A 25,937-nucleotide genomic window follows, 5' to 3' on the forward strand; every position below is an offset into this window, starting at 1 on the left:
TTAATTTCGATTCAAGGCGGCGAAAACTGGGCTTTTGAGAGCGCGACTGGGTCGATTTTTTTACGCCGGCGAATAAAAAAGACATTTGAAGGGTTTTTTTGAGAGCGCGGCTGAAGATGCCCTTACGCACGGCACGGCACGGCACCGTGGTCTGCGCGTCCCCGGCACGAGCATTCACGTGGAAAACGCGTCGCGTTCCTCTCGTTCGATCCCGACCAAGGATTGTGTGACAACGAGCGGTGCGCCGAGGGAAGGAAGGCCGGAGAATGCGTGTACGTCCGGATTCAGATTTTAGGCTTGACACATGGATGCTTACATTTTACTAAATTTATTCTAGGATTTAATTAACAGCTTTGTTTTTCAGTGTTAATCAAAGTGTCTGTACTGACTGACGTGTCGACCTAGTCTCTTCGACTGCGTGTCTGCGTCTACTTGTTTGTCAACATCTGCATTTGTATTGTGTTTCAAAAAGAAAAAAAAGTGTCGGTGACGTGTGTACTTGGGTGCGTTGTGAAGGCTTGTGGCTCGGTGTGTTTGTTTTTAGGCTGGGCTTGCCTTGAAATTTTTTGGCTTGTCAAAACTTTGATCAAGGTTTCACTAGCCAATGATTCGGCCAACATTCGCAACAAGAGTGAATATAGCGGGCAAAGAAGCATCGGTATTGCCAAAAAAAATTGACCATGGTCTAACAAAAGTCGAGTTTAGTCAAGTTTTTGGTCTTGACCAAAATATTGGCAAGGTAGTTTTTGGCCACAATTCAAACACACCTGAAGGCAGCTTTTGGCAGCATTCTAAACACGCCCTCACGGCCCCGGGCGCCAGATCAGATAACGACGTCTTCTGACGAGCAGAACGAACAGCTCAACTGATGGGAGCTACATTACCCAAAAGGGTCTCTCCTGACGGATCCACACCAGCCTCTGATAGCTACCGGCCTTCTAATCTCTGAACCCAAAGGCCTAAAAGAACTGAACCCAAAGGCCAACTTGATACCCAAGACGAGGAGCACAGTAACTATCCTATCATTTGCAAACCCGTCCCAGACAAAAATGATAGTACTATACTGAACTGAACCGTATGCAAATTAAAGTAAACCCATCTTTATTTTAAAAATGTTTATTTACACCCCAAAAAATTGTTGTAATCCTCTATCAACAAGTCCTGACAAAATTTTCGAGCCTTTGGGAGGGGAACATGAATACAAGTTAAATAGGAGTAAACCAAACCGAGTCGATCTTTCAGTTGTATGGGAGCAAAATTTCGCCTGGAGAGATTTACAGTCGAATGGGTTCCTTCCCGCTGGAGGCTTTCGTTCGATGGGACCGTTTTGAGCCTGATTTCCGTGAGCGCCTCCCTGCTGGCTTCTTGGAAGCTCTCCCAGGTTCCTTTGATGCGCTGTCTGGGAGCATCTTTCGAGGTTGCTGCACACGCACCACGGGAGGGGGCGGTGGAGGTGGAGGCGGAGGCGGCGGAGGCTGGCTCCGTAAGGCAGCCAGCCTTTGCTCCATGAGTTCTCTGTGGTATGCCTGCAAAGTAATGATGACATACACAAGAAATAAGGGACAGATAACAGACGACAATGGCGTTCTGGAATAAGTGCATTGCAGCTAATCCTATTTGTGCATTACTAGAAGCCAGACTGCAAAATGTCTTATTATCAATCATTTTTTGGGTTCAATCATTTTTTGGGTTCTACACTCCATTACCTTTTCAGGCTATCAGTAATATATAAAGTAACAACAGGGTGTGCAGAAAAAGTAAATGTGCCACGCAAAGCATTAACTCAAAAGTACCTGAACAACAAAATCGCGCCTCTCACAATCCAGGAACATGTCTGCAGTCCAATTAACTCTTGACCTTATTTTATCCCTCACTGTGCTGAAGCTTATCTGATCTCTTGAGGTGAAGCGGTCAACTTCATTAAACCAAAGGCATGTGAAGAGATTGGTGATGGGTATGTGCTCTCTTATTATTACACAGCCCTCAGGGACATCTGTTCAAGGTAAATGTATCCTTATGTTATCATGAGAAATATTGCTATATCAGAATTTCAGTGAGAAGAACCAATTACCGCTTGTAATAGGAAGCTTAGCTGATGAATAATGGGTTAAGCCCTCTCTCTTGTAGAACTCTATTTGGTTGTCGATTGAAGCATTATCATACTTCCCACCAGCCTTGTTCGCCTCAGCTTCCTCAAAGACGTCAAAGCGTCTATAATGCCTGGAAATAGCGAAGCTCACATTTTTCCTCCATAAGAATCTGCAACATAACAGTGATACAGAATCAGAAAATAACATGTCAAAATCCTGGTGAGAGTAGACTCTTAGAAAAAATATTGGAGTAAGAAGAATATGGTGCAGCTTGGAACTTAATAGTACAACATATAGAGCATAAGTGGCACTGAGTTATGTGCAGAGTAGTTACAACAAGTAGCAGACAGAGCTCAGTGAGAGAACATGATGTTTACCTCTCTAATAGCTGATAAGGATCCTTCACAAGTTTAAGTTTCCCATCGATCCAGAGTGAATACCGCGCATTAGGAAAGAGCCGATGAAGTAATAGTTTTGGAATCTGTTTGAGGAAAATATCACAAGGGATTCAGTTAAAAAATTATCACAAGGGAAATAAACGATTAGAACAACAAATCGCGAATGCTGATTCACATTAAGCATGGCATCCTCCTCTCCTGGTTGTGCAATCCAAATTTTCACATACTCATCCAATGCAGAAAAGAATGGGAACATGTTCGTCTCGGATGGATCAGTTATCTAGACAAGAATGCATGTAGGTTTTAGCAGATTGTGTAGAATTATCTTTACAAGTAACACTTTTAGTTTACATTGCCTGCCATGCTGAATTTTAACTTGTGCGCAATCTCCATGCCAGAAGTAACTGGCCCTCCAAAGATTCGATTAGGAAAATCAAATAACCAAATATACAGTACAGGTACCTTTCCATTCCGCCTTGCATCCGAATAAGGAAGGTTGTGGACAACAACCACCCGCCACAGCCCGATTTTTTCCGTATTATCAACAGCAGTGGTGTTCTTTATTGCAGCTTCTGTTTCTTCATCCAGAAACATGAAGAAGCAAACAGTATCTTTTGAAAATTCACTGATGTTTTCTGGTTGTTGCATTATATCATAATTCCCTGAGAAAAGTTCACACAAAATGAGCAATTAGCACCGACATGGAAAGATGATGACATGTAAATATAACTGGCATAGAAAGAGGACGCAGTTACCGAAAATAGCAGAAGCAACAACTGTCCCCTGGCACTGCCGCATCTCAGACAGATCAGCTTCATCTACATCAAATCCAGTATTGATACCAGGTATCTTCCCCCTCACAAATCTTAATATAAAGAAAAGGTTAGTGATACAGCACACAGTCATTACATAAACGTACAAGAGTTAAAGCATTTGAGTCATACAAGGACATACCCACAATGTACTGCCATCGAGTCTTTTATGTCAAAAGACATATCTCGTTGTTCCAGAGATGGATAACCACCAAACAAAGAACCACTGTTGGACTCTTTGAGTACCAAATTGTCTTCGGACAAATAATTTAAACTTTGAAGGATAGGTGATGCTGTTGGAGCAGCTGGCATCAATGCCAGGGCCTGGTCAACAGGCACATAACAAACAGGACATGCTACACAAGTTTAAAATAATATAATCAGATTCAGAACTTTTTTGTAACTCTGAATTGGACTGGTGAGGAACTTACGCCGTGGTCCAGTACGTTTCCTATCAATAGGTGGAGGAGAAAATGAGAAATTTTCACAAGGATGGTGCTCCAGGTGAATAGCTGGCGGGAAACTCCGTGAAAGACCCTGAACCTTTTCATGACTGATGTCCGGCTGTTTTACTGTTGGTGATGTTGTATTCAAATCATTTCCACTCAAAGAAGATGTCCATACAGGATTTACAAAGCTCCGGACATGATCAGATAATCCCAGCATGGTCTCGGTGCCAGGTGCTGCAACTTCATCTACAGCCAACCAAAAGAAGATTTTGTGGTTCAGTACTCAAAGATACATAAGTAAAAACGTAGAGATAACACAACAGTTAAAGGTTATGCCTTACTTTGTTACAAACTAAAAAGTAGATTAGATCAGTTTAGCTATTACTCAAAACATAACGTTTAGCAGACAACTTTCCAGGCAAACAACATATGAAAAGAAATACCATGTTGACTTATCAGGGTTAGAAAAACAGATATTCAGTAGAATCGCCAACAATATGCATATTGGTAAGAAGGACCGCCAGCTCATGAAAAATTAGCACAAGCCAATGAAATCTTAATAATACACTGGAATGATTAGATCCAGAAGAACCTATTGTTATCAAAACCATGCTATTTGTACAAATTGACTACTAGATGAAACGAATCTTATTAAAATTCATAAGGCATACATTAGCCTGTCAAAGTCAAACAATACGCATATTGGAATGAATAAAAATGTAAAGGAGCAGCTGACTAAATGATGGTGGAAATAAACAATTCTAAGGTATACTAAGCCAAAGGCCTGCCTACAAGTTACCAGAAAGGCACAGATTTTGACAGCACTGTCAACATTAGCACTTTTCAATTTGTAAAGCATCAACTCGAGGAATACCAGAACAAAGTCTGCAGCTCAGTTCCAAAGAACTGACTGAAGTGACTTGAAACTGAAGTGATTGTCTAGCAAACCAAAGATCATCTAACAATATCTAATGCAAACTTGTCTAGCTTAACTATAACAGAAATATTGACACTGCTTGCCTGATTTAAATTACCAAATAATACCATGCTAATCCATTTGCATCACATCAGTCAGCCAGAGTCAAAGGTGATGCAAAATGGTTAAATATTCACACAATAAGCAATCCAAAGGAATACATGCTTGCCAGCCAGCACAGGAATATTCAAGCATCCATCCATATACTATTTCTTTTCCATTACTCAAGGTCTTGCTGGCATTTCCACTTCACTAAACCTTTTACAATTTGAAAGTCAACTATGAGCTCAAATCTTCCTGTGTACATAAAGGCCCCCAACACTAATACTTAACGATAATATACTCATGAACATCCTATAACTTGCGAATAAGAAAAGTGAAGTATGCACAGGTAACAGGAAGTCAGGAACCCTCGTGTTTTGTACTCCTAGTGATGGGAAACACCTACATGAATGAATCATACAATAATACTGTTTGCAAGTAGCATCGTACCATTGCGATGAACTCATTGATCAAATGATTGAAAAACAAGATAACAGTAACTGGCAAGCATTTCATCAAGTCACGATAGCAGTCACAACAAGGTTTATATAGGAATGAAACATGAGGCAAAAGCAACACAACCACCACCTTTACTGACAAGTGATGAGAAGAGGAAGCAGACGACGAGAGCGACGGCGACGAGGAGGAGCAGGAGCATCCGGCGGCGACGGCCCGCGAACATGCAGATCCGGGCGAAGAGGAGGCGCTCGCCCCCGCGGCCGCCGCCGCCGCCGGGGCCGCCGCCGCCGAGGGACATCTTCCCGGGCTTCCGGACCGCCACCGGCGGCGACGGGGAGGGGGACTGGCCGTTGGGCTGCTGCAGGGACCCATAGCTCCCGGACGTCCTGAGCCCCAGCGACGCCCCGCCGCTCATGCCTCCGCCGCCTTCGGGGCCACGGCGCCAGTTCTCATCGCCCCGCTACGCTGGGCCGGCGCAGCGGCGCAGATCACGGTCGGGACGCCCCACCCACCGAACCACCACCGCCCACCAACCTCTCCTGTCCTGTCCGGCCCGATCCAATGCCGCGACGCGCCAACAGCACCCCAACCAACCGCAGCCGCGGCGCAGTCTGAATCCGCCGCCGGGGCAGTCCAAGCTCGTCGCGGGGGCCGGGATCGCGCTGAGATCTCCGGCTCGGAGCAGAGAAAAGGAGCTCCGGACGGCAGGAAATCCCGTGACGGGCTCGGCAGAGGGGAAAAGCCCCGAGATCCGCCGGCGATTGGGGGGAGCGCGAGGACGGGGACAGAGTGGAGCGAATGCGGGAGGGAATCTGCCGGCGGATCGAGGGGGATTGGGGATTCGGCGAGGGAGATCGGTGCGCGTGGCCGTAGTGGGAGAGATTTTTGAATTTATTTCGGGGAGACCAGCTCCGGAAATGGAAGGAGGAGATCGGTGACGTCAGGTTAGTTGGGTGCTTCCCATTATATAAGTACATGCCTTTTCTTTTAAAACACAGACGAAAAACGCTACTACATATGCATATACACTCAACTATATAAACACGCTCCACTCCTATGAGAACCTCGGAGAGACTTAAGCGGCATATCATCTTGTGATTGACGGAGTCGTCACATACGTCTTCGTAGTCGACGGGAGCGTCTCTTTTCATTAAATGCAAATCGCTGAATGGCCTGAAATAAATCTAAGAAAATGCAGCCACCAATATTAAGTTTAGAGCTTAAACCTGGTGTGTTGGTTCCGTCACGGAAAACTTAACCACTTGAGTTACGCTCAGTTCACATATACCTACGTTAGTCTAGCGTGCACCATGGGTTACAAGAGGGTTAGGCGAGATTGCATACATCAATGTGGTGTGGCATAATTTATGCGTCTGTGGGCACGTCTGATATTCGTTTTCAGTCTGAGCATGCCCTTAGGCGTATGTTTTGTTCATTATCGTAGCTGTGAAGGGCCATTTGTTCATATGAGATTAGCATAGTTGAGATTAAGGAGCACCCTCCTAAACATTCCAAAGTGATTTAAGATGGCTCGAGGAGAGAAAATATGTGCTTATGCATCCTACTTCCTCCGTCCCAAAATAAGTGCCTCTGATTTAGTAAGAAATTTGTGTCATGAACCAAAGATGCCCTATAACTTCAGTGAATTTTATGCAGTCGACGCAATAATCATGATTTGTTTGGCATACTAGAAGAAGTACACAAATGACGTGACGAGATTTTTTATAAGATGCAATTCAAACATATTGTATATACTATTTAAAAATCTCAACATTGCTATTACAAGTCGACATGACCAAATTTTTGAATAAGGTGCAATTAAAACATATCTATATACTCCTTTTGTTTCTATTTACTGTGCATATTAGCTTTGACCGGAGTCAAACTTTTTAAAGTTAGACCAAGTTTATATGAAACAATTTAAACTTTCACAATAACAGATATACATGATATAAAAACATATTCAATGATGATTCTAATCGTATTGATTGGTATTGTGGATGCTAATATTTTTTGTATAAACTTGGTCAAAATTTACAAAGTTTGACTTGAGACAAGGCTAATATGTGAAGTAAATAAAAACAGATCGAGTACTACTAAGTTTTTAAAAAAAATCTCAACATCTCTACAAAACTTAGCATTTAGATACTAATCTAAATAAAAATATATATTTTTAAATTATTATTGCAGACGTCATGTAGTGCCAAGGACTTTGCTAATGAACCAAGTAAAGTGTGTTGGAAAATCCGAGGTGCAACCAATCACACGACACACCAACACGACAGATAAAATTCATTAACGAGGTACAATGAACTCATCTACTCCTCGACGCATGTCTACGAGCACTACTCTCGTGTACTAAACGGGCGACAAGAAGTTGATGATGCCATCAACAACATCTCGACCGCTCACCATGGCTAGTACGGTCACCCTTGCCATGGACGTTCGAATTTGTGTTTCTCTCGTGACATGTGTTCACTATATGCCGGATTACACATGTTTAACTTTTTTTTTGAGAATTTACACATTGTTTAACTTAAACACCTATCAATCCACAAATTACAGGTCCAATTATAACAGGGGACAGAATTATAACAGGAGTAACGTGCACGCATATTGGATACAGAATCAACCGAGGTGAATGGACAGAAGAAATGAACGTGTCCACTTCAAGTCTTTAACGTAATTCATAAACGTTGAAATGTGGAAGCTCTTAACGCGCTTTCCGATTACATGCTGATGGAGATCGGAAGCAAATCCGTGGAATTTGAGGACCTGTGGGCTGTGGCCAGTGGATGGCTGTTACGGATGGAGATCGGAAGCAAATCCGTGGAATTGGCTATTACGGATGCCATTTTGTGGCTCAAATCCTCATGGAAGCTTGATTTAGTTTTGCTATATTGCAGATGTGGTCTGAATCCTGAACAACGCACTTTTGTTTGTTTGTGGTATCAACAAACATGCAATGTACTCCGTATCTCGTCAGAATAAACAAGCAGGCAACCCTTAACAACTTCAAAGTTAGTACGGCAAGAAATTAACTGTCCGATATATAGATGAAACTGCCAACTTATCTATATCAACCAAACTCTAAAAGCACATCCTGGAGCTATGGATTGGTATCCCTAGTCATCAACAACACCATTCACCAAATAGCATGGCCAGGTAAATATTTCTCAGGCACGGCGCCTAGGTCTCAAACAAAACAAGCCCTCAGGCTTCAGATAATAGAATATTTATATCGACGGAAGCATAGCAAAGACACAACTCTCGCCGAACCGTGACAATAAAAGGCCACTCGGGATCAAACCACTCTACCCTGTGAAGATAGCAAGCTGGGGAAACTGGAGTAAACAAATTCCTATAGTGGAGCCTAGGGTCCTCAAATGTATGTGTGATCAGTAGCGGATGATGTCGCTCAAGATGCTAAAGAAATGGTTGAGGTCTATCTTTTCCTCTCCGGCATAGATGGCTTCTGCGCTTCCCCCTTGTGGCCCCTGCGCAGCCATCTCGACAAGCGTGTACAGCTTCTTGATCGGCATCTGCAATCGTTGGAGGATTGTAAGAATTTGGGCAAATATAGGCAACCATTTAAGTGGAGGGAATACAAAAATGTTAGAAAGAAGATTACATCGTCCAGCGCTTCTGCTGCTGTCTCAACATCTGCTTCATCGAACACATTCAAATGTCGCAACACCTGCAGGGTGGCCATATAAGGTTGATACAGAGTAAAATTCCAAATTACCAAGGCCATAGAATATGTATTACAGAGGATATGACAGCAATCATCTACTGTTCAAGAATATGCAATGTGAAGCGGTTACAGTTTCTTGCATTTTAACCATAGACCTCAATGTATGTCTTCAGTAATTATCTTACCTTTGCAGCATCCTCCTTTGTCAGTTTGGGAACCTCGTAGGTCACCGAGAACACACCAGACATACCAATGGAGTCTAGAAATGTTGTCTCACTTGTTGTTCCAATAACAAGCAAGTTTTTGCCCTGCAAAAGATAGGCAAGATATGCGAGTCAAAGACAAAGTCAAGTCAAAGATGTCTTTGCAGCCAAGAAAAGACTGGGTTCCAGGATACTACTGAAGAAAAAAGTGTGATTGTGCAAACCTTAGGAGGAACCCTCTTGAGGAGGACCATAAGAGTTTGCGATATCAGATTTGAAAAACGTGGTCCGATGGCAACAAACTCCAGTAACCTAAATGGTCATAAAGGAGCACCAAATACTTCAATCAAAATGAAAGGACAAATGACAGCATACTTTTGTGGCATTGAGGTTCTAAATACCTTTCAATGTCGTCAAGAATTATGATGCTGAACTGAGATTTGTAAGCATCCTCAAAAACCTGTAACCATCACAACAAAAGACACCTTATGTGTAAGCATACAGGAAGCAAACGGCATAACTAGAAAAGGCGTACACAGGAGCAATAAACAGGATACACGATTCAAATAGATTCTTCCATGTATCAACTTAACTACCAAATTCATTATATTAAGAACATCCCTGACCTTGCAAATCTGTGCACACTTGCTGCTTTCACTGAAACCAATCATTGTCTCCGCAGATATCTATAGTGAAAACCGCAATTAGAGATATGCGGCCCTATAGTTTGCAACTGAGGATGGAGGGAACCAGAAGTAAAGGAACTTACAATTTTGACATAAGCAAAATCACTGTCAATACCAACAGTAGCGGCCAAAGCTGATTTACCACTGAAAAGTAATTAATGTGAAATAAGCTTCCAGCAATATATTCAGACAATGATGATGTGTTCTAGAGACTTTACCTTCCAGCAGAACCTTGCAATAGACAGGTCACAAGTGGGCTACCTCTGCTAACTTTAACTTGTTCCACCAGAAGCATAGCTCTCTGAAAAATGTGCTGGTGTGCCTTGCCACAGTCAACAATACCATGTAACCTGTACAAAAAATCACATAAAGGTAACATTAAAATTGTAGTAACTGAGACAACTGAAGATAAAATAAGAGATACATGAGGGTAAGGGATTTTAAAATCATATACTCCCTCCGTCTCAAAATAAGTGTCTCAACTTTGTACTAATATTGAGACACTTATTTTGGGACGGAGGGAGTACGTGTTAAGCTCATCATTAAAAGATATTCTTATATGCCTGACAAGCTATAAGCATGTAGTTTGTTACAGACAAATATCAAGTCTTATATTGCCTGAAGGAAATTTATGTTTCCTTCTAAACTCGCTAATGAATGTATTATAAAGCCCAACCCCTGAATTGCTGCATTAAGGGAGAAGAGTGACAGCACCCACGGGCCATAGCCAATGTTGAGCATATTACAAGGAAAAATTCCAAAGCACAAATAATAAGATATACTCCAGGAATACCCCAAGAAGAAACTAATGATCGCCCTTTGAAATTTGTGCTGATGGAAATCATTCTGTTAAAAAATTGTTTAAGAAATCAGAACACGCACCTGCATCTTTCGAGGTCATCAGTTGAAGCACCAAATGCGGGAGTAATTTCATGAAGTCCATTCACAAAATCATCCATAGTAACCTTAATGCTTTCCTCGTCCAAAGGTTTAGTGAGATCATCCATGCTTATCTGCCGGTTCAAAGCAAATGAAACTGCACTTTTAACAACACCTTCCAACTCTGCTCCACTGTAGTTCTTTGTTCGTGCAGCTTCATTGAGAAGATAATGTGTCATTTGGATGTGATTTTCACAATTACCAATCATATACAATAAGAAACATATACTGATAAATTTCCCACATCCCACAAATCCCTAGTTAGTCATACTAAAATGTCCAACTGCAAAAAAATGGCAGTAAACATTGAAGGAAGCATAGCTATTTGCTAACAGCACTCATTTTTTAAGAAGGAAAAAAAAGAAAATCTTTGAAGTACGGATAATATCAGTAGCATGAAATGGCCAGCTAAAAACACAAAGAAAAAATAGTTGATATAATAACACAAATGCTGCAGACAATATTACTTTGCAAAGAACATACCTAGCTCTTGAAGATTAACATCTGGAGAAAGGAAAGAGCTCTCCCTCATCTTGCTTGTATGAATTTGAAGAATTTGCAAACGACCATTCTCGTCAGGCAAGTTTATCTCGATATGAACTTCCAGTCGTCCTGGTCTGCAACAGATGTATCAAAGGGCAATGAATATATGTGAATAGTAGAACAGAAATGAACTAACAAAAGAGAATATGGTGTAGTCATCTATCTGCACAGCCTCTAGAGTGACTAGCAACCTTCTCTTTGTGAATCGCCCAGTAACATACATGATACATCACTGGGAGTGATGAAGGGTACAAGATGCATGGCAACCAATGTAATTCCAATAACCAAAGGCCTCATATATTATTGAGAATTCAGCATGAATGCATTTATGATGAAAGACTTGCTACATTAGTTTGTCTCGTCAGGAAACTTATTTGTTTCAGTACCACAGAGTTGGAGCTACCAATGACATGTTTGCTAGACCAGTTTGTCATCAGGCAACATGGGTCAGAGCATATACCTCAATAAAGCTTCGTCAAGTAAATCCTTACGGTTGGTCATTCCAATAAGCAACACGTTATTCAACGCCTCAACACCATCTATCTGTAAAGTTGAGAGCTCGGACATAACTCAGTAATAGATATAAGCAAAGAACTACAGTCTAAACTTCAAATTCTAGTAAAACATACCTTTGTAAGCAGCTGGTTTACAATGCTATCATGTACGCCTGTACCATCTCTGCTAGATCCTCTAGACTGCACAACCAGAGTTTCATCAATACATGCAGGTTGGCAATTTTGAATAAAACTAAACCAACATTGTACATGATGTATTATACAGTATGATGTCACATGCACAAAATAAAGTTGCAAGTTAAAGAGTTCTAGAATAGATATTTAATGTGGAATCTTAGGCCTAACTGAAGAAAAATAAAAAGGATATGAGCATATGATAGGTTTCATGTAAATCTCTGTGACACAGAAGTTATGAGATACTCCTTTGGCAGGGGCTAATACACAATTACACACTATCACAGCACACACTTCAGAACTATTCATGTTGACAGCACGCTCTTAAACTCCATTGAAACCCAAGTTGATAAGAATAAACCTGTATTATCTAGTACTAGTAACTAGTGATAATCGCAAGCTAATTATTTTGTTCTGTCATATTGACAAAGCCTAAGCAAGAGAAAATATATATTATGGTGAGAGTGATAGTCAACAGAACCCACCTTGCAGATAGCATCAATTTCATCAAAAATGATAACATGGAGGTCACTGTGATCACCTGTGAGGAGGAGGTACAAAAATCAAGTGTTGATAAGGATTCACCTCACACAGAAATATGAGAAGAATTCAGCTCATGAGAAATCATACCTTGTGCCTTCTGGTCATTTTCAGCATCAAGAAACAAATCTCTCACATTCTTCTCTGTTTCTCCAACAAATTTGCTCAACACTTCAGGTCCATTCACAATCTGAGGTCAGGAAAAGGTATTAACCTCAAGTAAACATAATTGACAGGCATCTGACATTGTAGTGTTAGCAGACTACATGTCACTGACTACTGGTGCTACAATAAATTAAGTATGATACATGAAAGTTTCTCGGTATAAAATGGACTATGATACACTGTTCCTTTATTGAACTGAACTTAAAACAAGAGAATTGAGAACGGAAATTTTAATTCAAAAAACATATATTTATCACTGCTGATAATAACAAAACTTCGTCAAGCCCGCGTTTTAAATGTAATATTCATAAATTCATACAGGATAAAGGGCCCTAAAAAGTTACAGTGTATCTAAGAATGAACTACTGTAGATGATAGGCACAACACAAATGTTTAGACAAGTAACAAAGCTATACTCCATGCCCAATAGAATATCCATACCTTCGGGTCCTTTCCATTCAACAGTTTTCCAATCTGACGGGCCATGAGGGTCTTGCCAGTACCAGGAGGCCCATATAGCAACATACCCTTTACGTGTTTAATGCCCAATCTAAAGTATTCAGTTGTGAGTACAACATCATATGTTACGGGTGGTACAAAAATAAAGAAACAGGAACGATACTTACTTGCTGACAACATGAGGAGGAAACACCCTTGAAGCAAATGCCCTACGGAAAATGTCTGTGAATTCAGAACTTAACCCACCTATCCCCAATTTTTCCAAGTTAAACTCTTTATCTTTGAAAAGCTTGCTGCTAGCTGCTTCCTTTTGGTTGATAACCTACAGCAGATTAACGGGTCTTATTGTGTTGCTTTCAGAAGCCATACAAAATGCTCTTGTCACATAAACTATTAACAGAACTGCTGGTAACAACATATAAGTTATTCAAAGGAACCTTGATTCCTGAATTAGGAGCCGCCTCAAATATGATGTATGTATCACTTGACAGGAATCCTCTGTCCAACGGCGTGGAACTTTCTTGACCCTCTAGCAAAGCTTGATTGACACTGAATATGTAGTTTGTTCCATAAAATTCAAATGGCACTCGTTGCCCACTTGTCATGACCTGTAAACAACCCCACATGTCACCGTTATGCGCACACAAGTGGAAGCAGTATTCTTAATGAACTGCAGACATTCTCAATCTAATCATGCATATGAGATTTTTCGTGGACAACATAAAATACATATGTTTATACCGATGAAAGAAATAAAGATAACCTCTACTCACAGACATAATGCTAACTGATTATCCCATACCTGATCCAGAAATCTCTTCCGGAGTTGTTGGGCAAGCAAGACTGCATCCAGCTGCAGAGCCAGGCTAATGCATGTCAAACCACAGTAAATGAAGCATAACTAAAACTGTAGTCACAGACAGACGAATGAACTTACATCCTCAGCTCGGTTGGACCTTGCCTTAGTATACTCTAGCTCCAATGTGAGCAATGCCAGCTTGAAATCATCAGGAGGAGCAAAACTGGGCAGAAATATTATTCACCGCAACAGTAAGGCAACACAGAATCACATCCAACTAAAAGTATGATTCAATCAACAGTTGATCATCCTACCTGCTAACGGTAATAGAATCCCCAGCCGAAACCTTCACCTGTCGACGCTGAATGGCATTCAAGGCGATGCTTCCAGTAGCAACGGCATCGTGGGCAGTGGATACTCATTAAGGATCAAACATGAAAGAAAGAATATACTATTCTAAAATAAAATCGGCACAGAATATCATCAAAGCTCCATAGATTCCACATGAAAGCCTCTCTCTTAAAGTTGAGACAAGACAATGTGATTTTAACCGAGGTAAACACTTCAGAACAATAACATCGGGCATGGTGATTCCAGTAGAGAAAACCAAAATTAAACCCCTACACTGGGATGATGTTTAGTAATGATGCATGTTTAGGTTAAGTGGAATTATATAATTGCATGCCTATAATAAAAAAAACGAATGCCTATTGACAATCTGATTTATCATTCATCAAGGCTCCCACATCCCAAATAAATGGCATACAGAGCACGCTGAACTCAGAATGTGATACTGTGGGTACCATTATCCAAATTATTTGCCTTAACAGACAGCGCATGGATTAGAGAAGCACAATTTCGCAATGCGCCCACAATAATCGCATGGTATTGGTACGAACTAGCAGCTAGAGCAAGTAAAACGGGCAATCGTGCCATCCCACATGCAGTACTAGCTAGCGTCGCCAGCAGCCCGTCCCAGCGAGATCACCACGAATACGAAACCAAAGCGCTCCAGCGAGCAAGACAGATGCGCGCGGTGCTCTAGACCCTCCGGGATTTCGAACTGCGCCGACCAGCGGATCAGATCAGCGCGCCGGGCCACCTCAAATTCAGAGAGATCTCATGGGCAGCACAGGCGAGATCGCGGGAGGGAGGAAGACGAACAAAAGGATATCGCAGGGCGAAGACGAGGACGTCGCCGACGAGGGCGAGGGCGGTGGGGAAGCGGCGGATGTCGGCGGGGGAGACGTAGGCGCAGTTGGTGAGCGCCAGCTCCTGGCTGGGCGTGCTCACCACCGCCATGGACACGCCGGCGCCGGCGCCGGCGCCGCCGCCCGCGCCGCGGCCCTGGTAGCCCCTCCCCGCCATGGCGGGAGAGAGATCTCGCGGGTGCGGGGGAGAGGGGTCGCGCGGGGGAGGGGAGGGGAGGAGGAGGAGGACTTCGTGGGAGGGAGAGTATGGTGCGAGCCGTGCGATGCGACGCTCTGCGGAGGCGGAAACAGGGCGAGGAGGGAGGTGGTTATTTTCCCAGGCTGTCTGGCATCCCTTTTTTGTACCTTGCTTCGGCGTGAAGGTGTTCCAAGCGTGTTTGCTTTGAATTGGAAGTGGAATTTGAAATCGAGGAGAGATTGGACATGTGAGTTGAGAGTCCAACTCTCACCTTTTTTTCTCTCATCACCTTTTTGAAATATAGTTGATGTCGCCTAGAGGGGGGTGAATAGGCATTTTAAAATAATTACAGTTTAGGCTTGAACAAATGCGGAATAACCTAGCGGTTAATTTGCCAAGCACAAAACCTAAAACAACTAGGCTCACCTATGTGCACCAACAACTTATGCTAAGAAAGATAAGCAACTATGTGATAGCAAGATATATGACAAGAAACAATATGGCTATCACAAAGTAAAGTGCATAAGTAAAGGGCTCGGGTAAGAGATAACCGAGGCACGAGGAGACGACGATGTATCCCGAAGTTCACACCCTTGCGGATGCTAATCTCCGTTTGGAGCGGTGTGGAGGCACAATGCTCCCCAAGAAGCCACTAGGGCCACCGTAATCTCCTCACGCTCTCGCACAATGCAAGATGCCGTGATTCCACTAAGGGACCCTTGAGGGCGGTCACCGAACCCGTACAAATGGCAACCCTTGGGGGCGGTCACCGAACCCGTACACTTTGGCAACCCTTGGGGGCGGTCACCGGTACCCGTCAAATTGCTCGGGGCGATCTCCACAACCTAATTGGAGACCCCGGCGCTTGCCCGGAGCTTTGCACCACAATGATTGAGCTCCGAACACCAACAACCGTCTAGGGCGCCCAAGCACCCAAGAGGAACAAGCTCAAGGGTACCAAGCACCCAAGAGTAATAAGCTTCTTAACTTGTAACTTCCACGTATCACGTGGAGAACTCAAACCGATGCACCAAATGCAATGGCAAGGGCACACAGAGTGCCCAAGTCCTTCTCTCTCAAATCCCACCGAAGCAACTAATGCTAGGGAGGAAAATGAGAGGAAGAACAAGAAAGAGAACACCAAGAACTCCAAGATCTAGATCCAAGGGGTTCCCCTCACATAGAGGAGAAAGTGATTGGTGGAAATGTGGATCTAGATCTCCTCTCTCTTTTCCCTCAAAAACTAGCAAGAATCCATGGAGGGATTGAGAGTTAGCAAGCTCGAAGAAGGTCAACAATGGGGGAAGAACACGAACTCAAAGGATAAAGTTCATTGGGGAAGAAGACCCCCTTTTATAGGAGGGGAAAATCCAACCGTTATGTGCTCAGCCCGCACACGAGCGGTACTACCGCTCCACGAGCGGTTCTACCGCTCAGGTGGAAGAAACAGGGAAAAGGAGCAACAAAACATGAACCTTGGGGCGGTAGTACCGCAGGAGACAGTGGTACTACCGCTGGGTAAGCGGTACTACCGCACCCTTCGACGGTACTGCCGCACAGAACGAAGGGTAAAGGGAAAGAGGGAATCGGGCGATACTACCACGGAGGAAGGGCGGTACTGCCGCTAAGGAGCGGTACTGCCGCACTACTGCCGCAGCGAGGTACCGCACAATCCGACACAGAAAAAGACCCCTCGAATCGGCGCGGTAGGGATCTGGTAAGCCAACGGTAGTACTGCTGCGGAGTCACCGCCGGTACTACCGCCGCGGAGCGGTACTGCCGCTTGTGACTCCTCAGCGGTACTACCGCTGGGTACCACGGTACTTGTAGGGGAACGTAGTAATTTCAAAAAAATTCCTACGCACACACAAGATCATGGTGATGCATAGCAACGAGAGGGGAGAGTATGATCTACGTACCCTTGTAGATCGACAACGGAAGCGTTTGGTTGATGTAGTCGTATGTCTCCACGGCCCGACCGATCAAGCACCGAAACTACGGCACCTCTGAGTTCTGGCACACGTTCAGCTTGATGACGATCCCCGGACTCCGATTCAGCAAAGTGTCGGGGAAGAGTTCCGTCAGCACGATGGCGTGGTGACGATCTTGATGTACTACCGTCGCAGGGCTTCGCCTAAGCACCGCTACAATATTATCGAGGACTATGGTGGAAGGGGGCACCACACACGGCTAAGAATATGATCACGTGGATCAACTTGTGTCCCTAGGGGGTGCCCCTGCCTCCGTATATAAAGGTTCAAGGGAGGGGGGCCGGCCGGCCAGGAGAGGCGCGCCAGGAGGAGTCCTACTCCCTCTGGGAGTAGGACTCCCCCCCTTTCCTAGTTGGAATAGGATTCATGGAGGGGGGAAAGAGGAGAGAGAGGAGGAAGGGGGGCCAGCCCCCTCTCCTTGTCCAATTCGGACCAAAGGGGGGAGGGGCGCGCGGCCCATCTCTGGCCACCTCTCCTCTCTTCCACTAAGGCCCACTAAGGCCCATATACCTACCGGGGGGTTCCGGTAACCTTCCGGTACTCCGGTAAAATCCCGATTTCACCCGGAACACTTTCGATATCCAAACATAGGCTTCCAATATATCAATCTTTATGTCTCGACCATTTTGAGACTCCTCGTCATGTCCGTGATCACATCCGGGACTCCGAACAACCTTCGGTACATCAAAATGCATAAACTCATAATATAACTGTCATCGTAACCTTAAGCGTGCGGACCCTACGGGCTCGAGAACAATGTAGACATGACCGAGACACGTCTCCGGTCAATAACCAATAGCGGGACCTGGATGCCCATATTGGCTCCTACATATTCTACGAAGATCTTTATCGGTCAGACCGCATAACAACATACGTTGTTCCCTTTGTCATCGGTATGTACTTGCCCGAGATTCGATCGTCGGTATCTCAATACCTAGTTCAATCTCGTTACCGGCAAGTCTCTTTACTCGTTCCGTAATACATCATCTCACAACTAACTCATTAGTTGCAATGCTTGCAAGGCTTATGTGATGTGCATTACCGAGAGGGCCCAGAGATACCTCTCTGACAAATGTGAGTGACAAATCCTAATCTCGAAATACGCCAACCCAACATGTACCTTTGGAGATACCTGTAGAGCTCCTTTATAATCACCCAGTTACGTTGTGACGTTTGGTAGCACACAAAGTGTTCCTCCGGCAAACGGGAGTTGCATAATCTCATAGTCATAGGAACATGTATAAGTCATGAAGAAAGCAATAGCAACATACTAAACGATCGGGTGCTAAGCTAATGGAATGGGTCATGTCAATCACATCATTATCCTAATGATGTGATCCCGTTAATCAAATAACAACTCTTTTGTTTATGGTTAGGAAACATAACCATCTTCGATTAACGAGCTAGTCAAGTAGAGGCATACTAGTGACACTCTGTTTGTGTATGTATTCACACATGTATTATGTTTCCGGTTAATACAATTCTAGCATGAATAATAAACATTTATCATGATATAAGGAAATAAATAATAACTTTATTATTGCCTCTAGGGCATATTTCCTTCAGTTCTCCCACTTGCACTAGAGTCAATAATCTAGTTCACATCGCCATGTGATTTAACACAATAGTTCACATCACCATGTGATTAACACCCATAGTTCACATCGATATGTGACCAACACCCAAAGGGTTTACTAGAGTCAATAATCTAGTTCACATCGCTATGTGATTACACCCAAAGAGTACTAAGGTGTGATCATGTTTTGCTTGTGAGATAATTTTAGTCAACGGGTCTGTCACATTCAGATCCGTAAGTATTTTGCGAATTTCTATGTCAACAATGCTCTGCACGGAGCTACTCTAGCTTATTGCTCCCACTTTCAATATGTATCTAGATCGAGACTTAGAGTCATCCAGATCTGTGTCAAAACTTGCATCGACGTAACTTTTTACGACGAACCTTTTTGTCACCTCCATAATTGAGAAATATTTCCTTATTCCACTAAGGATAATTTTGACCGCTGTCCAGTGATCTACTCCTAGATCACTATTGTACTCCCTTGCCAAACTCAGTGGTAGGGTATACAATAGATCTGGTACACAGCATGGCATACTTTATAGAACCTATGACCAAGGCATAGGGAATGACATTCATTCTCTTTCTATCTTCTGCCGTGGTCGGGCTTTGAGTCTTACTCAATTTCACACCTTGTAACACAGGCAAGAACTCTTTCTTTGACTGTTCCATTTTTGAACTACTTCAAAATATTGTCAAGGTATGTACTCATTGAAAAAAGTTATCAGGCGTCTTGATCTATCTCTATAGATTTTGATGCTTAATATGTAAGCAGCTTCACCGAGGTCTTTCTTTGAAAAACTTCTTTAAAAACACTCCTTTATGCTTTGCAGAATAATTTTACATTATTTCCGATCAATAATATGTCATTCACATATACTTATCAGAAATGTTGTAGTGCCTCCCACTCACTTTCTTTGTAAATACAGGCTTCACTGCAGTCTGTATAAAACTAATATGCTTTGAATCATACTATCAAAGCCGTTTATTTCAACTCCGAGAGGCTTTGCACCAGTCCATAAATGGATCGCTGAGCTTGCACACTTTGTTAGCTCCTTTTGGAACGACAAACCCTTTTCCCGAGCTGCATCATATACAACTCTTCTTCTAGAAATCCAATTCAGGAATGCAGTTTGACATCATTTGCTGGATTTCATAAGATGCGGCAATTGCTAACATGATTCGGATAGACTTAAGCATCGCTACGGGTGAGAAGATCTCATCGTAGTCAATCTCTTGAACTTGCCGAAAACCTTTTGCGACAAGTCGAGCTTTGTAGATAGTAACACTACTTCCAGCGTCCGTCTTCCTCTTGAAGATCCATTTATTTTCTATGGCTTGCCGATCATCGGGCAAATCCATCAAAGTCCATACTTTGTTCTCATACATGGATCATTATCTCAGATTTCATGGCCTCAAACCATTTCGCGGAATCTGGGCTCATCATCGCTTCCTCATAGTTCTAGGCTCGTCATGGTCAAGTAACATGACCTCCAGAACTGGATTACCGTACCACTCTGTGCGATTCACTCTGGTTTTACCTACGAGGTTCGGTAGTAACTTGATCTGAAGTTACATGATCATCATCATTAGCTTCCTCACTAATTGGTGTAGTAGTCACAGGAACAGATTTCTGTGATGAACTACTTTCCAATAAGGGAGCAGGTATAGTTACCTCATCAAGTTCTACTTTCCTCCCACTCACTTCTTTCGAGAGAAACTCCTTCTCTAGAAAGGATCCATTCTCCAGCAATGATATCTTGCCCTTCGGATCCTGTGATAGAAGGTGTACCCGACATTTTCTTTTGGGTATCCTATGAAGACGCACTTCTCTGATTTGGGTTTGAGCTTATCAGGTATGAAACTTTTTCATATAAGCATCGCAACCCCAAACTTTAAGAAACGACAGCTTAGGTTTCTTGCCAAACCATAGTTCATACGGTGTCGTCTCAACGGATTTAGATGGTGCCCTATTTTAACGTGAATGCAGCTGTCTCTAATGCATAACCCCAAAACGATAGTGGTAAATCGGTAAGAGACATCATAGATTGCTATATCCAAATAAAGTACGGTTATGACATTCGGACACACCATTATGCTGTGGTGTTCCAGGTGGCATGAGTTTGTGAAACTATTCCACATTTTTGAAGACCAAACTCGTAACTCAAATATTTTCTCCGCGATCATCGTAGAAACTTTTATTTTTTTGTCTTTACGATGATTCTCCACTTCACTCTGAAATTCTTTGAACTTTTCAAATGTTTCAGACTTGTGTTTCATCAAGTAGATATACCCATATCTGCTCAAATCATCTGTGAAGGTCAGAAAATAACGATACTGCCGTGAGCCTTAACACTCATCGGACCGCATACATCAGTATGTATTATTTCCAATAAGTCAGTTGCTCGCTCCGGAGAACGGAGTCTTAGTCATCTTGCCCATGAGGCATGGTTCGCAAGCATCAAGTGATTCATAATCAAGTGATTCCAAAATCCCATCAGCATGGAGTTTCTTCATGCGCTTTACACCAATATGACCTAAACGGCAGTGCTACAAATAAGTTGCACTATCATTATTAACTTTGCATCTTTTGGTTTCAATATTATGATATGTGTATCACTACAATCGAGATCCAACGAACTATTTTCATTGGGTGTGAACCATATAAGGTTTTATTCATATAAACAGAACAACAATTTATTCTCTTACACAAATGAATAACCGTATTACAATAAACATGATCAAATCATATTCATGCTCAACGCAAACACCAAATAACACTTATTTAGGTTCAACACTAATCTCGAAATTATAGGGAGTGTGCGATGATGATCATATCAATCTTGGAACCACTTCCAACACACATCGTCACTTCACCCTAACTAGTCTCTGTTTATTCTGCAAACTCCCGTTTCGAGTTACTAATCATAGCAACTGATCACTAGTATTCAAATACTGAGGGGTGCTATAAACACTAGGTAAAGTACACATCAATAAACACATTGTATATCAAATATATGTTCACTTTGCCATCCTTCTTTATCTGCCAATCACTTGGGGTAGTTCCGCTTCCAGTGACAGTCCCTTTGCAGTAGAAACACTTAGTCTCAGGCTTAGGACCAGACTTGGGCTTCTTCACTTGAGCAGCAACTTGCTTGCTGTTCTTCTTGAAGTTCCCCTTCTTCCCTCTGCCCTTTTCTTGAAACTAGTGGTCTTGTCTACCATCAACACTTGATGTTTTTCTCGATTTCTACCTTCGTCAATTTCCGCATTACGAAGAGCTTGGGAATCGTTTCCGTTATCCCTTGCATATCATAGTTCATCACGAAGTTCTACTAACTTGGTGATGGTGACTAGAGAATTCTGTCAATCACTATCTTATCTGGAAGATTAACTCCCACTTGATTCAAGCGATTGTAGTACTCCAGACAATCTGAGCACATGCTCACTAGTTGAGCGATTCTCCTCCATCTTTTAGCTATAGAACTTGTTGGAGACTTCATATCTCTCAACTCGGGTATTTGCTTGAAATATTAACTTCAACTCCTGGAACATCTCATATGGTCCATGACGTTCAAAACGTCTTTGAAGTCCCGATTCTAAGCCGTTAAGCATGGTGCACTAAACTATCAAGTAGTCATCATATTGAGCTAGCCAAACGTTCATAACGTCTGCATCTGCTCCTGCAATAGGTCTATCACCTAGCGGTGCATCAAGGACATAATTCTTCTGTGCAGCAATGAGGATAAACCTCAGATCACGGATCCAATCGCATCATTGCTACTAACATCTTTCAACTTAGTTTTCTCTAGGAACATATCAAAATAAACACAGGGAAGCAACAACGCGAGCTATTGATCTACAACATAATTTGCAAAATACTACCAGGACTAAGTTCATGATAAATTTAAGTTCAATTTAATCATATTACTTAAGAACTCCCACTTAGATAGACATCCCTCTAATCTCTAAGTGATCACGTGATCCAAATCAACTAAACCATAACCGATCATCACGTGAAATGGAGTAGTTTTCAATGGTGAACATCCTATGTTGATCATATCTACTATATGATTCACGCTCGACCTTTCGGTTAGTGTTTCGAGGCCATATCTGCATATGCTAGGCTCGTCAAGTTTAACCTGAGTATTCTGCGTGTGCAAAACTGGCTTGCACCCGTTGTATGGATGTAGAGCTTATCACACCCGATCATCACGTGGTGTCTCGCACGACGAACTTTGGCAACGGTGCATACTCAGGGAGAACACTTATCTTGATAATTTAGTGAGAGATCATCTTATAACGCTACCGTCAATCAAAGCAAGATAAGATGCATAAAAGATAAACATCACATGCAATCAATATAAGTGATATGATATGGCCATCATCATCTTGTGCTTGTGATCTCCATCTCCGAAGCACCGTCTGATCACCATCGTCACCGGCGCGACACCTTGATCTCCATCGTAGCATCGTTGTCGTCTCGCCAATCTTATGCTTCCACGATCGCTACCGCTTAGTGATAAAGTAAAGCATTACAGCGATTGCATTGCATACAATAAAGCGACAACCATATGGCTCCTGCCAGTTGCGATAACTCGGTTACAAAACATGATCATCTCATACAATAAAATTCAGCATCATGTCTTGACCATATCACATCACAACATGCCCTGCAAAAACAAGTTAGACGTCTTCTACTTTGTTGTTGCAAGTTTTACGTGGCTGCTATGGGCTTAAGCAAGAACCAATCTTAACTACGCATCAAAACCACAACGATAGTTTCTCAAGTTGGTGCTGTTTTAACCTTCGCAAGGACCGGGCGTAGCCACACTCGGTTCAACTAAAGTTGGAGAAACTGTCACCCGCATGCCACCTATGTGCAAAGCACGTCGGGAGAACCGGTCTCGCGAAAGCGTACGCGTAATGTCGGTCTGGGCCGCTTTGTCCAACAATACCTCCGAACCAAAGTATGACATGCTGGTAAGCAGTATGACTTATATCGCCCACAACTCACTTGTGTTCTACTCGTGCATATAACATTAACATATAAAACCTAGGCACGGATGCCACTGTTGGGGAACGTAGTAATTTCAAAAAAATTCCTACGCACACGCAAGATCATGGTGATGCATAGCAACGAGAGGGGAGAGTATGATCTACGTACCCTTGTAGATCGACAACGGAAGCGTTTGGTTGATGTAGTCGTACGTCTCCACGGCCCGACCGATCAAGCACCGAAACTACGGCACCTCCGAGTTCTAGCACACGTTCAGCTCGATGACGATCCCCGGACTCCGATCCAGCAAAGTGTCGGGGAAGAGTTCCGTCAGCACGACGGCGTGGTGACGATCTTGATGTACTACCGTCGCAGGGCTTCGCCTAAGCACCGCTACAATATTATCGAGGACTATGGTGGAAGGGGGCACCGCACACGGCTAAGAATATGATCACGTGGATCAACTTGTGTCTCTAGGGGTGCCCCTGCCTCCGTTATATAAAGGTTCAAGGGAGGGGGCCGGCCGGCCAAGGTGTGGCGCGCCAGGAGGAGTCCTACTCCTTCTGGGAGTAGGACTCCCCCCCTTTCCTAGTTGGAATAGGATTCATGGAGGGGGGGAAGAGGAGAGAGAGGAGGAAGGGGGGCCAGTCCCCCTCTCCTTGTCCAATTCGGACCAAGGGGGGGGGGCGCGCGGCCCATCTCTGGCCACCTCTCCTCTCTTCCACTAAGGCCTACTAAGGCCCATATACCTCCCGGGGGTTCCGGTAACCTCCCGGTACTCCGGTAAAATCCCGATTTCACCCGGAACACTTTCGATATCCAAACATAGGGTTCCAATATATCAATCTTTATGTCACGACCATTTCGAGACTCCTCGTCATGTCTGTGATCACATCCGGGACTCCGAACAACCTTCGGTACATCAAAATGCATAAACTCATAATATAACTGTCATCGTAACCTTAAGCGTGCGGACCCTACGGGTTCGAGAACAATGTAGACATGACCGAGACACGTCTCCGGTCAATAACCAATAGCGGGACCTGGATGCCCATATTGGCTCCTACATATTCTACGAAGATCTTTATCGGTCAGACCGCATAACAACATACGTTGTTCCCTTTGTCATCGGTATGTTACTTGCCCGAGATTCGATCGTCGGTATCTCAATACCTAGTTCAATCTCGTTACCGGCAAGTCTCTTTACTCGTTCCGTAATACATCATCTCACAACTAACTCATTAGTTGCAATGCTTGCAAGGCTTATGTGATGTGCATTACCGAGAGGGCCCAGAGATACCTCTCCGACAATCGGAGTGACAAATCCTAATCTCGAAATACGCCAACCCAACATGTACCTTTGGAGACACCTGTAGAGCTCCTTTATAATCACCCAGTTACGTTGTGACGTTTGGTAGCACACAAAGTGTTCCTCCGGCAAACGGGAGTTGCATAATCTCATAGTCATAGGAACATGTATAAGTCATGAAGAAAGCAATAGCAACATACTAAACGATCGGGTGCTAAGCTAATGGAATGGGTCATGTCATCACATCATTATCCTAATGATGTGATCGCGTTAATCAAAATAACAAACTCTTGTGTTATGGTTAGGAACATAACCATCTTCGATTAACGAGCTAGTCAAGTAGAGGCATACTAGTGACAACTCTGTTTGTGTATGTATTCACACCATGTATTATGTTTCCGGTTTAATACAATTCTAGCATGAATAATAAACATTTATCAGTTGATTGCTCCCCCATACTCCACTATGGGTGAGCCACTCTTCCGCACATCTTCACAAGTCCATTGTCACCACAAAGGACGGCAAGCTTCAAGCATTTGATCTCTTCGTGATGCTCCACTTGAACTTGCACACCGCAACCTTTCTTGATTGTGTTGACTTGATGAAGACTAGTTGATTGCTCCCCCATACTCCACTATGGGTGAACCACTCTTCCGCACATCTTCACAAGTCCATTGTCACAACAAAGGACAGCAAGCTTCAAGCATTTGATCTCTTCGTGATGCTCCAC

At 43.2% G+C, this 25,937-nt stretch overlaps 2 protein-coding genes across 3 annotated transcripts; both read right to left on the reverse strand.

Moving 5' to 3' along the window:
• Nucleotides 1-1,078: 1,078 nt before the first annotated feature.
• LOC125525197 (probable hexosyltransferase MUCI70) lies at nt 1,079-6,169 on the reverse strand. Of its 2 annotated transcripts, none has more exons than XM_048690211.1 (9): nt 5,356-6,169; nt 3,732-3,995; nt 3,443-3,656; nt 3,244-3,353; nt 2,951-3,150; nt 2,468-2,571; nt 2,072-2,259; nt 1,794-1,993; nt 1,079-1,526 (listed from the first exon to the last, which is right to left on the reverse strand). In XM_048690211.1, exons 1-9 carry the CDS (start codon nt 5,639-5,641, stop codon nt 1,275-1,277), a joined length of 1,818 nt encoding a protein of 605 aa, XP_048546168.1. In that variant the 5' UTR covers nt 5,642-6,169; the 3' UTR covers nt 1,079-1,274. The 2 variants fall into 2 exon arrangements, with proteins under 2 accessions (XP_048546168.1, XP_048546172.1); XM_048690215.1 differs by having other exon boundaries at nt 5,366-5,500.
• A 2,253-nt stretch (nt 6,170-8,422) lies between these two features.
• On the reverse strand, nt 8,423-15,459 carry LOC125525210 (vesicle-fusing ATPase). The gene is made up of 21 exons (XM_048690223.1): nt 15,118-15,459; nt 14,258-14,353; nt 14,082-14,166; nt 13,947-13,997; nt 13,582-13,752; nt 13,312-13,466; nt 13,127-13,235; nt 12,611-12,710; nt 12,466-12,521; nt 11,921-11,986; nt 11,752-11,834; nt 11,232-11,365; nt 10,692-10,902; nt 10,028-10,159; nt 9,893-9,953; nt 9,750-9,809; nt 9,525-9,583; nt 9,348-9,435; nt 9,106-9,228; nt 8,858-8,923; nt 8,423-8,768 (listed from the first exon to the last, which is right to left on the reverse strand). The coding sequence occupies exons 1-21, from the start codon at nt 15,309-15,311 to the stop codon at nt 8,625-8,627; spliced, it is 2,244 nt and encodes a 747-aa protein (XP_048546180.1). The 5' UTR covers nt 15,312-15,459; the 3' UTR covers nt 8,423-8,624.
• Between the last annotated feature and the right edge of the window lie 10,478 nt (nt 15,460-25,937).

This window comes from Triticum urartu, chromosome 1 (assembly GCF_003073215.2).
Source record: "Triticum urartu cultivar G1812 chromosome 1, Tu2.1, whole genome shotgun sequence".
Classification (NCBI taxonomy): Eukaryota; Viridiplantae; Streptophyta; class Magnoliopsida; order Poales; family Poaceae; genus Triticum; species Triticum urartu.

Bases quoted from the DNA above. Each gene is read 5' to 3' on its own strand.
- LOC125525197 (XM_048690211.1), bottom strand. From the start codon at position 5,641: ATGAGCGGCGGGGCGTCGCTGGGGCTCAGGACGTCCGGGAGCTATGGG. The intron at 3,996-5,355 runs GTGGTGGTTGTG...GGTTGGCTGTAG, and splicing joins CTCATCACTTGTCAGTAAAG to ATGAAGTTGCAGCACCTGGC. The intron at 2,572-2,950 runs GTACCTGTACTG...TTCCTCAAACAG, and splicing joins ATGCAAGGCGGAATGGAAAG to ATTCCAAAACTATTACTTCA.
- LOC125525210 (XM_048690223.1), bottom strand. From the start codon at position 15,311: ATGGCGGGGAGGGGCTACCAGGGCCGCGGCGCGGGCGGCGGCGCCGGC. The intron at 13,998-14,081 runs GTAAGTTCATTC...CTGGCTCTGCAG, and splicing joins GGTCCAACCGAGCTGAGGAT to CTGGATGCAGTCTTGCTTGC. The intron at 9,229-9,347 runs GTTTGCACAATC...TATCTTTTGCAG, and splicing joins TCAAGAGGGTTCCTCCTAAG to GGCAAAAACTTGCTTGTTAT.